Below are 15,272 nucleotides of genomic sequence, written 5' to 3' on the forward strand. Positions count from 1 at the left end.
TTAACAATGAGTGAGAACATGATGTCTTAATTTTAATTTAACCAATTAAAAGATTACTTGTTAGCTGAAATTGTTTAAATATGTTAAAAAATTTGAATAGTGTGGGGATAATGGCTTTTGTGTAATCTCCAAGCTTCAGTCTGTATTGAGGGAAGGTTTATGTGGAGAAAGAAGCCCATGAAAAGCCATCAAAACCATATCAAACAGCTTCTTTGCCTGAATCTTCTTCACATTGCAGGATCTTCTCATATTAATGCATTATGCTAAGCATATCAATAAAGGCATGATTTACAAGAAGTGACTTTTAAAAAAATTGATGCTTTTAACTTCTTGCAGCTACCAGATGGATTTTGGTATGCTAGCTAGTATGGCTCAAAGCTCTATAGTGCTGTGGCAAAAGGGGGCATAAAACTTCAGTTTCTGCTCAAAATAGATGAATCTATATACTAAAATGGAAAGTATGTGTTCTTAGCAGTTTAACATCTCCCTGCATTCCTCTGAGGGGATTTATGGCTGCAAGGCTCATCTTGAAGCTGGAGGCTTCACTGGAGGTTTTGTTATGATTGCTGTACTGTTGCTGTGCCAGGTAGTTTGCCTGTCCTCTAATCCCCAATTCAGTGGCAATCTGAAATGCACAGCTAACACTTCCAGTAAGTGTTATTTAGGAGATAGAGCTAATCACCCTCCATACTCAATTACTGCTCTTGTGAAGACAAAAGCATTTGGAGCAATGTTAGCCTAAAGCCTATTCAGGCACTTAAATTTTCCCAATAAGCTTTTTATCTTTAATATAGCTGTTGTACTAAATCTGGCTGAACAGCAAAATCTTACCAGTTATCCAGCAGAATAAGCTCTGACACTGCCAGCAGTGTTTGCAGAAGGCTCTCTGGGCAATGGACTGATCAGCTTTCAGCACTGTTACTCTACAGACCCCCGTGGGACCTGGAATCCAGAGCTCCTACAATGCCTGCAGTTGCATAATTCACCTTTTTATATGAGCTCAATGGAAATCTCGCTGGAAAACAGCATAGAAATAAACAGCAAAGTATTAGTGTATCCAGTAATTCAAAATACATTAATTATTAATTAATGTTTCTCTTGAGACTCCCAGGAAGTTCAACTTCCATTCCTCCTGTGTTTTCTGCAGATGAACACCAGCTTTCTGTCAGCTTGCAAGAACAACTTCATAGGAGCATGACTATACACTCAAGCAAACATACATGTTCTTTAAAGCATTTTTTTCCCCTGACAGCTTGGCAGACAGTGCTGCCATACTTTATTATACTTGCAGTTTCAATGGGAACCTTCTCTAAAGGATAGTGGCTCCAGCTGATCCGCTGAATGCTGAGCACGGAATTGTAATTCAGCAGCACGGGGGAGGGCTGTGCTCGCTGTGGCGGGCACAGGGCACTGCTTACTGCCTGTTGCTTAATCAGCATGAAACTATTAGCAAATTCTTGCCATCTCAGCTATAATGTACTGCTAATAGGTTTGCTTTATTGCATAGGACAGTCAAAAAAGCCTGGAATGTTTTAGTAATTTTGAATAAGCATAGCATTCCTCTTAATGAAGTTTGACAGTGTTTTCAGAACTCCCTCACACTGTATAACAAGAGTACCATTACACATTCCTGTGTGCTATGTGCTGGTAATTTATTTGTGTTTTCTGCAACACAACTCTTCTTACATGAAAGCCTTTACATTAGAATTTAAAATTATGTTATTTTACAAAATAGATTCCTTGCAACAAAAGCATCTGTATGTTTTTAGTTCATTTAAATGTACTCTCTAAATTTAGTCATGGTTTTACACTTGTCAGAAGACTTTGTAAATCCTACTTCAGTGAAAAATAAAATCACAGAAATTATTCGGGGTTTTAAAAATTAATTTAGATTATGTCTCACCCCCCGGTATTTTGGAGCATGCTTTGCAATCTGGAGCACACAGTGTGCTAGTGTGGCCTCTTTCACTTGGATCATCAGGAGTGAGTTTCAGAGAGGGTTAGTGCCAGATATCTGAATCTGACTGTTTCTTTTTCCTCCGTCTTTTGTTTAGGGACAGGTGTTATTTTATAGGGCAGTTTAATAAGTCCTTCATTTTACTGATAAATTGGAATGAATCTCTGATACCTAGGGCTTGGATGATTTTCAGTTTTTATTGTCAGCAATGAAAAATGGTGTTGCATGGCAGAAGGAATTCAATTATGTCAGTTCATTTTACTTTTAGTAAGTTGTGAATTTGTCTTACAATCATGGGAAAAGTGAGAAGGGTCACTGTGTTTCCCCACTCCCCAGTGTGGTACCAGACAGCCCAGGCAGTCTGCATGATGAGCAGGGATGTACAAAGAACTCTGCTTCCTATTTTTATTGCAGGGTCTGGTTCACTTATGGCTGCTCTCACTCATTTCTCTTACTTCTGAGAGTCTTATTTCATTCCTGGAGCCCAGAATTCAAACAAGGTTTTTATGGTCTTAATCCAGCAGTGCTGCTCATGGTCAGAATGGCTCTACTTTGACTGCAGTGCCATCTCTGGGAAGACCAGGTGCAGTCTTTATGATCAGTGCATCTTTAGCAGACCCTCTGTGGATTGGTATAACTGTGACAGCAGGCTTTGGGAGAAGGAGTCTACTTCAAATATCAAAATACTTGACCCCCTTCCCACACACACCTCCTCCTCCTTTCTAGCAGGCCATACCTCTTTGTTTCAGCTCTTCATAGGAGGCCTTTCAACCTCAAACTTTGTTTGAGAAGGACCTGCAAACAAGCAGGGGGATTTCTGTTAAACATTTGATTACAGTAGATGTTCATACTTGTCTGAGTGAATGAAATCCACACAGAAAACTAGAATAAGACTTTTGGTGTGTGTATCCTGTTATTTCACAGTTGGCATCTACAGCAAGCACCTTGCACAGATAGTACCAAGCCTTTTAATTGCTCAGCAGTCCATGTAGAACATAAGGGACCATTGGAACATGTTCTGACACCTGTTTTGCAGCACATACCAGTGGACATAATGCAGTAATTTTCTGTGTTAAACATGTAACTGGGTTATGTGCTGAGCTTCTGGGGGAATTGTTGATGTGCCCATTCATTATTATTTTTTGAGTATTGTGGCATACACTCTCTCTCCCCCTTTTTTAAAAACAAGTTTCTAGATCATGAGACACACTGCTTTAGTCCCTTCACCAATAGTTTTATGTAAGATAGAATAGACATGCTATAGGCACTATGCATTGATGCAATTTTGTGGTTCTTTCTTGGTTATTGTAGCATACAATCAACGGAATTTCTTTTATCCTCATGGCCATGTAGAAGTTGTTTGTACTGTGAAAATTATAATTAACTGCTTCTGAATGGATGAATACTAGATTTTAGACTGCACTGCATTTACTCAGAAGCATAAAGAAATTAAGCAAAAGTCCCAAAGTTCATTTTGATTGCAGGACCTCTATTTTGTATTACAAAATGCAGCATGTTTCATCACTTGTGTATTTGCAACTTCTCAGGGAAGAAAAATGACTTTAAGTTTCCTGTCAGTGCTGCAGCTGTGAAAGTGAACCAGGGGGAAATGGCCACAGGTCCAGTAAAACTACTCTTAATTAAACATGTGTGGTTTGCCAGCTCATAACATTTTAGGGTTGTTTTGGCAAATTGTACCTGGGAATTGACTTAACAGCTGCAGTTCTGAGGATGGTGAATTTGATAATTCACAGTCAGGGGAGAAGTACAGTTGAAGCACAATTATTGCCACTTGTTGGCACGTTTCAGGGTATTGCCCTGGGTGACTTAAATTCTGTGCTGGACAGCTTTTTAGTGTAGAGATGATTTTACTGCCTTTTTGATGATCTCTGGACATGGAAGTAGGTTTGTCCATTCTTGAACTTGCTTGTTCTGAAAAAAATACTTATTAAATCCACGAAGTACAGCACTGTGTATATTTTCTTGTCTGGTTTGTTTTGCATTTTACTAATTTTTGGTGGTTAACTGCCTCAGTGAACTGAAAAAGGGGGTATGTCCCTATTTTTTTTCTGAAATATGGAAAGCTTGATTGTCCACAACTCATTCCTCACATTTGTGGGAATGTCTGAAATTGGAAGGATGACTAGACCCAGTGGTAGCCTCTTGTTTTATCCCTGCTAGTTTTGCTACAGGTTGAAGAAAATTGTCCTTAAATTTTTCTTTTTTAGGAAGTTGTGCAGAGGGAGGTGAGAGAAAATGTCCTCTTTCCTTACTGGGATGATTTTATAACACTTCTGGGTTTTAACTTATTTTGAGTATTGAGATACCCTAGTGGTTTGCAGAAGAGAGGAGAATATAGCATCTTCCCTGGCTTAAATGGATTTAAGATAGTCCCAACATTCCTGACCCAGGTTTTCCTACTAAAAATTAATATTAGTAATATTTTTTAATTTTTCAAGATGCTGTGAGGAAAATGCTTTATTTTATACTTCATATGTAAAGTATTGAATGTGTTAGATTTAATGTTAAAACAGTTTTTCTCAAAATGCTGACAAAAACCATGTTCTTCAGAATTCAGTTTTTTCATTCTCTTTTCACTCTTAGCTTTCATCCTACTGCTGCTTTCTGTACTCTGAGGTGACAGGAAGAGCTGTCATTAGTCAGTTTAAAAATATTTATTCTCTGCCTGAGCTACTTGGGGTACTTACTTCCTTCTTTGATGGCATGAGGTCTCTTCAGCTTCAGCTTTTGAATGCTCTGATCACCATGGTCCTTCTAACATGCTCTTTCTAACAGGCTGCTATTTTTTTTCTTAAGAAAAAACAAGAACTTAAACCCAGCATTTCAGTTGTGCATACTTGTACAATAAATCAGCTTCTTACTATATACTTTTAATAGCTTCTTCATTTGTTTCAAACGTCAGATATGAATGTGCTGCTTTTCAGGATGAGGGTTAGAGATGTGTGGTGTAGCCTTGTTTACAAAGCCTTGTGGGAATAAGGAAAATACAGAACAACCCCATTGTGGTTCTTTCTCACTGCATAGGGGCAGAAGCAAGAATACCAAAAGTGCTGTTGAAGGTTGTGGACTAAACTGTACTTAAGCTTTCAAGGAAAGTTCCTTATTTTGCTGATCAGGCTGTTGCAAAATTTAGTTCCATGTTTGCTCCATATGTAAGTAACTTTTTCCTCTCCTTCAATCTAGCAATTTTTTTTTTACCTGTCCCTGGGAGAAAGAGTTCTTTACTTATTGTTTCTGTAACTGATTCTGTTTTAGATACTTGAAGATAATTCCTTCTCTGAGCCACCTTTGGAATTTAATTAGGCAGCTAAACCTCCTTAAGAACTAACACAGAGGTTCTGAAAGAGAAGGTCCTGCTCTCCTGTCACCTTAGTCAGACACTTCAGAGGTGTCTCTGGCTGACCTTGCAGTGACCTGCAAACACCTAAGGAGTCTAAATATGGGAGGGCTTTTTGTTTGTTTGTGGGGCTTTTGTTTGTTTTGTTTTTGAAGTCTCAAGGGGATTAATTTATTGCCATTCCGGTTTTTTCCATCCCTTTGCTGCAGGCTCACATCAGCATCAGGGGTGCAGAGGGCAAGGGAGGTGGGGTTGCTCTTTCTGGTAGCCAGTGGCCAGTAGACCAGCATAGCTAGGTCTTAAAAATATATCATTAATCTTTGATTTTCTGAAACAAATAAATTTGTGGCTTTCTTTTTTTCTGAACTTTGAGTTGTTGCCTGAGTCTGTTGAACTATGTGCGTTATGATTTGGTTACCTGAACTAAATTAGCAAAAACATTTGCTGAACTTCTGTATAAGCAGAAGTGTCAGCGTGGCTTCTACCTTTCTGCATGAAGGAAATTCTTTGCTTGTGTGATGGGTTGTTAGGTTAACTAACTCATTTAAAGTTACTTTGGCAAGTTACTTTTTTCTTGGCTTCCCTTTCTTCTAAGATTAGCAAACCATTTTTTTTCAAAAGGAAAAAGTGAAAAAAGTTGTTTGGTGTTTTTTTTTTTAATAGTAGACATTCTGTTGTGTTAGAAAGGATAGCTCTTGTGTGTACAGATTTAAGAACATCCTGAGATTCTTATTTCCCTAATCCAAGTTCGTTTTATATTAGAGTATGAATACATTACTTGATGAATAGATTTTATCATAATTTCTCTAGACTTTAGGTGTATTATTTGTGTTTTGGTTGGTAACGGTATAGAGTTAGTATGTAAAATGTGGTTCTTCAAATAATATATTTTGAAATTGTTTAGCCAGTCATGATCCCTAGAACATGCTTTTTCAGGTGTTCCTGTGTATAAATTGAGCACTCTTGAAACTTGTTTTCCAAGAATGTAATACAATGTTTATGGAAGTCAATGTGAATAGCTACAGCTACATCAGCTGTTTCTGAGATTTATTCCCAAGTGGGCAGTGTAATCAAGGAAATTGCTCTCTGGAGTTCTGGGGCACATGAGAGGTGTAGTTGCTTGTGAATGGTAATTGCAGGTAATAAACTCAGGGAATGCTTGGAGAGGCAGATGTGGAGGATAACAGGGTAAAAAGTGACTAGAGCCTACCAGTTAAACAACAGAATGTATTACTGTTAATATATTAATAAGGCAAACCAACAGATGCCATTCTAGTATCTGATTTGATGCTTTGCTTCCTAGGCCAGTTAACTGTGTTCTTCACTGGGTTTTGCCACCTTAATTAATCCCATAAGATATTTCCAGTATCCCAGTAAGTGTGCTCATACATCAGCTTTGCTTGTATGTTTGAATACTGGTGATGTTCTGCAGCTGCATGTGTTATTAAAAGCTTTTAAGTATTGCAGTTCATAAGCTCAAGAAGATTATTCTAACACCTAACAAAGAAATACTACCATAATAAATGCTTGCTGGATTTGCTGCCACGAGCAACATTTGGTGAAGCAGAGTTTCACACAATTGAAATCTGCTTTTGCAGCAGAGTGAAAGGACAGCAGCTGTAAACTGAGTGGGAGTTCTGCATTTTCTTGTCAAGTGTTAGGAATGAAGTACCCTTTCTAACAGAACATCTATTTGATGACTGCTCTGTTTTAGAACTATCGCTTGCAAATTGTTATTTTCCCTATTTTTTTAAAGAATCCCCAACTATCTATTGTGAAAGTGTACCATTATAATACACATATAGAATTTCTTAATTGTTCTGGGTTTTTCCTTCTCTTTCTAATAGGAGAATATTACAGTTTTTGCTCTACTGAATGATGGGGTTTTGGTAACTTGTGTGGTAGTATTTAGACTTCATTCTGTTCATTCAAGTGGTTCTCAAGCTATCTTTTAGGTTTTTGAGCTTGCTCAGTATAACTTCAGTAACTTGGGAATTTTATCAGAGGTGGTGTTTACTTTCCCATCTGCAGTTTCATGGGTTCCTGGCTTTACACAACTTCGTGTAAGCACTGGACCCTCAAAAGTACACTTAAAGGCTATGGGATTTGTACTTTTGAAAACGTAAAGTGTAGAAAAAATTGCTATTCAGTTTGAAGTGACTGTAATGGAAACTTTTCCATGACCTCTAGGCTATTGTGAGTTCAAATTCTATTCTACACTATTCCCACAATAATATTTCATAGGAGCTAACTTCTTAGATGTGCTGTGTTTCTGTAATGGATACAATATAGAAATGTTCCATGAAGATCTTAATAATCTGCCTTTAAGAATACTTTCACCTCTCTGAGGCAAATGAGATGTACAGCTATACATTAAACCAGTTAATACAGTAAATGCTTTAATAAGTGAGGAGTCTCCACTACTTCTGAAACTCCAAGAGATTATTCTGAAACTTCAAGAGATTATTCTGCTGTAACAATTCTAAAGCTATTGAACTGCTTGTTGTGCTCTTGTGATACTTGCCATCTGAAAAGCAGTACCTATTGGCCTATTACAGGATAATTTTCCACTGGACAAAGCAAGCTAGGCTTTTCTTGTGTTTTCTTAGTGTACTATTTTAGTTTATATACAATATATCCTTGAGAGAGATCACAAATGATTCCCAACAACTTTATTATTCACAAATCTGCATTAAGACATGTACTGCGGGCTTCACAGAGCTCAAGAACTGACAGCAGTTGAGCTAAAATGCAGAAACAACTTGAAATTAACTTCCCCAAAAGTGTAGGAAAAATAAATGTGTAAATCTCCTTCTGTTTGGCATATCCAGGTTGTTCAAGATGTGGGCTAAATTTCTGAATAAAGTTGCAGATAACTTTATTATGTGTGTTGAAAGTATCAGCATTTGATGTGGTGAAAAGGAATGAAGGAAATTTACTGTCTGACTTTTGAACATTGTCAAATTTGGCTCCTCTTTACTAACTGGGGTAAGCTTGCTGTGTAAGCATGTATGACGTAAATGTTTCATATGGTATTGAAATTTTCTGCTATAGGAAAAGCAGCTTTGTCTATATCCTTGGACAAAAGCTTTTTTATGGAAGGGAGAAGCTAGATTGTGCAAGTGGCAAAGTACAAGTACGGTAAACACTGTCATCTTTGTGCATGTTTGACAAAGGATCCCATTGTAAGATCTTATTTCCGTTTTTTAAAATATTTGACATCACTGTTGCTGTCTTTCAGTATACTTTCTTTTATTGCTATAAACTTCCTATGTTCATATATAATAGTTTGCTCACGCAGTGAGCAACTGCAGGAATGTGAATGGGAAGTTTGCAGAGCATGCAGGGGAAAAAAATGGTTTTCCATCAATTTTCTTTGATCAGTCACTTATGATGGATGATCTGGGAGTGGTCTCTGGTACTCCAAGACCCAGCCAAGTGCTCCCTCCTGTCACAGGCTGTGTCCTGCTGCTGCAGCCAGTTTCCATTCCTGTCCCTGAGTGCTTGTCAGTGTGGCAGAAGCAGCCACCTTTAGCTTTATGTGCTGCACGATTTTGCGATGCAATTAAACAAACCATTATTTTAATGAGTATGAAAATAATTTAAATTACTTCTTTTGGGCTACAAAGGGAGGAAATGTATTTAGTTTGAGGGGCTTTTTGCTATGCACCTAGATATTGGTAGATTACAGTAGCACTAGATAAAGATTTATATTTTCATCAACTATACAATTTTTTTTTTTTTTTTTGGTATTATGAGAGAGCTAAAACAGAAGGGAAATTACATGGCTGAAATAACACCAGCATATTCAGGCAACCCGGATGTCCTAAGACTGTTTCATAATCTGGTTTCATTAAGCAAAATATTAATAGAAGTATATATAATAAAATTAATTGTATGCAACTATAGAAAGACATAATATCTCAGCCTGTAGTTCAGTGTAAGTAAAATACAAAATTTCCTGGAAGATAAAATTAGCAAAGGTGAATCATGCTTAATTTAACTGTTTCCAGTCTAATAGGAAGTTACTGACTGCTATTAAAAATTACTTTGAATCTAACCGCTTAATTTTTACATGGGACACTTTTAACTGCTGAATGGCCTTTATTAGGCAGATATATTTGAATGATTTGTATGGGATGATTTTATTTCTGTATTGCTTTGTCATATTTTTTTCTTACCAATTTACAATGGCGAATCAATTGAACACAAGAACTTCAATGCACTTAAATAATATTTGCATTGCTCTAGCTTGTCTGAAATTTATAATCAGCTGTTAACAGGCTTATAATACTTATTCTCATTGTTTTATATGTTCTTCCTTAGACTTACAGTGTGAATTATCCAGCCTATGTTGGAGAAGGTTGTAGGAATTTCAGTTCCCATTTAAATTTGGCTTGTTAAATTAGCTTGCTCTGTTCATCTCTGAGGTAGTAGAAGGACTCACTGAGAAATCTCCCCCATGGGTTTTTGGATATAAATTGTAAATAGGCCTGTATCTATTAGAAAGAAAACAGAGTCCAGAACATGTTTGTAAAAAGATAAACCAAAAGCAGAAAGAGGAAGGAAAAGATGAGCTAATTATTGCAGTTGAAGCTGTCACTTTATGGACATGAAACTGTAGTTTTTGAGATTTCTTTTGTATCATTCCCGTTGAATAAAGCTGGTATTGAAGTCCCAGGCCTTCCTAAAAGGACAGTGGGAATTCCTTGGCAAGAATCTGAGTTGTTGAGGGAACTGGGATGCTTCATTCCCGGTCTCAGGATGCTGTGGGATTTGCCTGTTCTCCTTTCTTCAGCTTGCTGCTGCAGTGACTGTATTCCGTTGCTTTCCTTCAATATAATGTTCCTCTTTTGCATGAATATGGACAATCTGTTGTTTGTAACTTCATAAGGAGAATTGACATTTACCTTCCCTTTTTGTTTTTTTTAAGGTTCTTCATTTTTAGCAGCTACTTACAGCAATCTGAATGCTGCTACTGAAATGAAAGCTTTTACATTCAGGTTCATAGCATTAAAAGAAGCTGCAAACAGAGGCACCACAGTGAAAGCAATTTGATGTGTGGTAGGTCATGTTTTGCAGGCTAGCATTGCAGTAATTCTTTAAGCAATTGTTATGTTTTACAAGTTTTTGTCTTGAATTTAAGTTCTGTAAAAGGAAAAAGGTAATTACCAGTTGCAGGCAAACTTTGTTTTCTGGCTTTTTGTTGCTGGCGTACTCTGCCACTTCACAAGGTACTTTTCATGACTGAAATGTGTACGTTTGCTTTCCATTGCACTGAGTTCAGGTTTCCAGAGGCCTGATAGCATATCTGTAGCCTTTGTTAAAAATGTTGACTGTTCATTCATGAATGATTAACAGGTTGTTTTTTTTAGAGGCCCATATCTTCTTCCTACTGTGCCAGTATAAAAAGCACGCTCTGAAAATGCTGTGTGTGCAGTGTCTGTTTGAAGAATGTTGTGTGTTGATCCTGGAAACTTGGTCCTGCTTGCATGAAACTCTCTTCTTTATCAATTAGTGAGGCTCTCTAATTGAGAGATCTTTTGAGAGACTGAGGTTAAATGCGGCAGATTTTTACAGTATTATACAGAGTAGTACTGAGCTCTGGGAGAGGTCCTTTTGTTCTTGAAGTTGCCAGAGTGCCTAATGGGCTGTACAATTTTCATTCATGTTGTAGTGTCATAGGAGTATTTCTGCTTTCTAATTTTCCTACATCACTTTTCCAGCAAGAGTCCTTCACTGTTCTTAGTAGGAGAAAGCAACATGAAAAAGTCTGAAATCCATATCAAATAGCAAATGAATGTTGAAGTGTTTGGGGTATAAGGTGTTTGGTGTGTGCATGCATGGGCATGTTGAAGGACGTGTTCTTGCAATTCTGATAGTGAGAAGACAAGGAGTCTCTTTGGGAAGATTTAATTCCATGTTTATGAGCAGTCAGAGTTTGATAGTGAAAAAAGAAAAGGCCTCAGGGAGGGAAGTTCTCCCTGGAAGTCCTATTTAGTGTTAGCATATATTTAAATCTCCTTTATGGTTTTGGGCATACACCCATGGAAATGATCAGGAACTGGTTTGGTCTAGGTAATATATTGTCTATTCACATTAATATATTGTCAGCGAGTAATGATTTGGATAAATGAAAGTTAAATTAATCTGCCTTTTGTCTTGAAATTATTCAACTTTTTTGCAGAACTCAGTTGCGAATTCACAAAATGATTGTTTGAAAGGAAAGGGGGAGGTGGTGCAGTGCCCGGGAGCTCTACAGGGACATCCTCTGTGACCTGCCTGTGTGGGACTCCCCTTCCCAGCCAGACGGGGGATTGACCTTCCTGCCAGCACTGGCATAGAATGCACACTAATGTTAACTTCCAGAAACTTTGAACTTTCAAAAAGCTGTTTTTCTTATCAATAAATATGATATTGATAAACTAGCCTTGGTAAGGTTGAGTGCTGCTGAACTGAGCAAAATCCTAGACAAAACAGCATACCTCATCGCATGGCTCAGGGTATGAGGAAGTTTCGTTGTGTGCTACAAGGTTATTAAAAATAGATCCTGATAACAAAGTCATATCCCTCAAGGACATACTTATGAACTAAGCTGTGTGTTATAGTCAGATTGGTGGCTTTGCATTTTCTTAATGCTTCACTGAAAGCAGTAATTTCCAGACGTCTTTCAAAAATCTTGCAGTTCTCCCTGAAAAATCTGTCAGAAGAGAAAACAACAGGGCATGAAAGTAGCTGGAGGGCTGGCTTGGCAGGACAGCTAGTTGTCTTGTTTGTTGCTCAGGAGAGAAGTTCTGTCTTCTCCTTGAAAACCAGAAATTGATATCTTGAGTTTGGAAGCACTAAGCATTCAGAAGAAAATCCCTCATCTGCACTATCATATCATGTTACTATTTTAAACTTATCTTGTATGCTGCCTGAGTTAGATGGCAGTACTTTGGCTGTGAGTATTTGCTGAGCACATCCATGTCCTGCAGTTTCATCTGGAGTTGTGCTGGTTATAATGCTGGAATGGCTGAAAACCTCCGTGTGAAGCCTCTGAGCCATATTCCTATGTGTTGCTTAAGAAAATATTCCAATGCAAAAATATACCAAGCATTCTGTGTTGCAGGCTATTTGGAAAACACTTCTATTAATACACAGAACTGTTCTTTTAGTGATGGCACTTAACTGCCTTAATTAAAACAAAATAGTAGCTGTTACACACGGGCCAGAGAGAGAAGCTGCCTTATTGCTTTGTGTGGAAGAGGAATTTCAGGGGGAGGTGAGGGTTGTGCAAACCGCCAGCCCCCCGTGGCAGCAGCCAGGGTGCTTGGTGGTGCTACTTTTGCCACTTCCTTAAAAGAGAGGAAGGAGCTGGAGGTTTGTGCGTTCTGTGGTGTCATTTCAGTGACAAACCCCGTGGTTTAATGGTTGGCTGGTTTACGTGGGAGATGCAGATCTGCAAGCTCTTGGACATCGAGGCAGAAATGGTGCTCTTGAATGAGGAGTCATCAAAACTCCTGCCCCAGCATCCCAGGGAATTGGTTCATCCCTGAAGACAGTAGGGTGGTCTTCATTCACAGTAGTGTTGTTTATGCTCTTAGGGCTCTCAAGATAACTCTACCAAAGGCAGCTGTTCTACCCTCCTCACAAAAAAAAACCCAAAGCAAATAAAACAAACAAAAAAAAAGTCAACATGTGTGATTGGATAGTAGAAAATACCTTTTTACTGTTCATCAAGTTTTGTAATAGATTTTTCCTTTGAATCAGGTATAGGAGGATACTGGTTGGTTTTGGCTTTCAGGTTTTGCCAGTGCTGCTTTTTTTTTTTTTTTTTTTTGTTTCCAGCAGTTGTGGTTTGCCTTAAATGTATCGTACTTGCTATATCTGGTAAGCTGTGTTCTCTCTTTTAAAGGCACGCAAAACAAGTCCATGCCCGTTACAATCGCATTAAGTTCCTCTCTAGCTGTTTCCCCCTTTGGTTGTGGATATTGCCCATATTTGGTTCTACCTATGGTGCAATCAGTTTATATCTGATTGTGTGGTATGATATGCTGTCTTGCCTGAGCAAACCCTGATAATTTATGATTAGATGTGGCCTAGATTAGCATCTTATGATTTTAATGTTTAAAAGGACATTATGAAAGGTCTTTTATGTAATGCAGTAGCAACGGGAGGCACAAGGACTTGCCTACAGCAAAGCTGCTCAATTAAAACTAAGGGGATGGTATAAATTGTATAATTTTTCCTTTAGAGTACCTAAATATTGTACCCCAAAATACAGAAATGGCAGTGTATAACCAGGAAACTCTTTAATTTGGTTTAATAACTAGCTGCTTTCACAATCTCATAATCACAGTTCTCATGAAAACACATGCTCTTACAGTCTGCATGGTGTGTTTGTATTAGACTTAGAAATTGACCATTTGAAGATTTATTTATCTCCTAAACACTGTAGGGGCTCATTTGGAAATACTTGTGGTTTCATTAAGTTCTTTGGTCTTATAACCATAATTTCTGCTGTCTGTCACATTAGCAAACTATTTATTAATAAGCAATTGTCATTAGTGTTTTGTTTTCTTGTAGGTATTTGTTGTTCTACTTTTGTGCATGTATCTGAACAAAATGAAGTGGATAAGAATATCCACTTAATTTCTACAAGAAGAGAGGGGTAATTGAAACACTTGGTGATGTTGCCTAAAATATTTTCAAATAAGCATATTTGAAAAGGCATACAGGTGAACTGTCCAGGTGTTTTTCAGAATTTCTTAGTCACAACATTGTGCTCATCTTTCTGACTGAGCTGCCTGTTTAGACCTTGCTGAGAATGCAAAAGTGCTGCTTTACATTCACCATCCCTGGATCAACAGTGAGGTGGAAAGGTTGGGGAACAACCTTTGCCTAACAAGGGGCATCTCAGAAATGCTATGCATTGTCTTCAACAAGATCACATTACTTACAGTTTCTGAGAAATACTTGAACTGTAAAGCTGAAGTTTTCCAGCAAGGCATGACAAGCATATAATTTTTTGATGACGATTCCAGTGTATTTCAAATCCACTCTAAGACATAATTATCAGCTGTCATCTGGAGAAATGCTGAAAAATTGGTTCAATATTAAATAAATATAGCTTGTGATATCTACCTTAGAATTAAGAATCTGGCGTTCTTACACCCCAGCATTTTATGGCTGTCCTTTGTGCTTTTGTATTTAACAACAAAAGAAGGAGTTTGTTGGTTTGTTTTACTACTGTGTTCTGATTTGTAAGGGAGCATTCGAAAATCCATTTGCTCGTTAACAGTGCATTTCTTCTCTCAATAGCCAACTACTCCACCAAGCCAAGGGAGGCCTGATTCACCAGTTTATGCTAATTTACAAGAACTGAAAATATCTCAGTCTGCACTTCCACCTCTACCTACAAGTGCTCCAGTCCAAATAAATGGGGAATGGGAAACCCATAAAGATACGACAGGACGCTGTTATTACTACAACAGAGGATCACAGGAGCGAACCTGGAAACCTCCACGGTGGGCCCGAGATGCAAGCAGTAATAAAGGGGATTCCCAGAGCCATGCAGATCATGAGGTAGTTCCTTCTGAGATCAAAAACAATGAGATTGTAATGCATATGAATGGTCTTTTGCTGTGGAATTTGGTATCTCTTGGTTTCAAGGCATCAAGGAGTGTCTTCCTTGTCTTTTTGGTTATGTGTCTTGGTATGAAGTATTCAGCACTTTCACTCTTGAGTTGCTTTTGTGTACAGGAATGTGTACATGATCTGTGTGGAAGAGTAGCGAGTTGTAAAAATGCCTGTAAAAACAGCCCCATAGCAGATTCTGCTATTTTGACTAGGTTACATTCAGGCCATAAACACATTCATGGATATATCAATGGATTTTTTACATTATGTAAAAGTTCTGCTTTTGCCAAGCCTTTTGGTAAAGCTTTGCTGCTGACCTTGCTTGAGATAGTTGAA

At 37.9% G+C, this 15,272-nt stretch overlaps 1 protein-coding gene across 5 annotated transcripts in view; it reads left to right on the top strand.

Moving 5' to 3' along the window:
* The window catches only part of ARHGAP12 (Rho GTPase activating protein 12), a 74,894-nt gene that overhangs the window by 17,366 nt on the left and 42,256 nt on the right, over positions 1-15,272 (top strand). For 4 of the 5 annotated variants that reach the window (XM_053951850.1, XM_053951859.1, XM_053951828.1 and 1 more), the window contains one exon: positions 14,619-14,882. The exons of the other annotated variant lie outside the window; for it this stretch is intronic. In XM_053951850.1, the coding sequence (XP_053807825.1) occupies positions 14,619-14,882 (264 nt within the window). The remainder of the gene's footprint in view (positions 1-14,618; positions 14,883-15,272) is intronic. 5 annotated transcript variants of the gene reach the window in all.

Source organism: Vidua chalybeata, chromosome 1 (genome assembly GCF_026979565.1).
Source record: "Vidua chalybeata isolate OUT-0048 chromosome 1, bVidCha1 merged haplotype, whole genome shotgun sequence".
Classification (NCBI taxonomy): domain Eukaryota; kingdom Metazoa; phylum Chordata; class Aves; order Passeriformes; family Viduidae; genus Vidua; species Vidua chalybeata.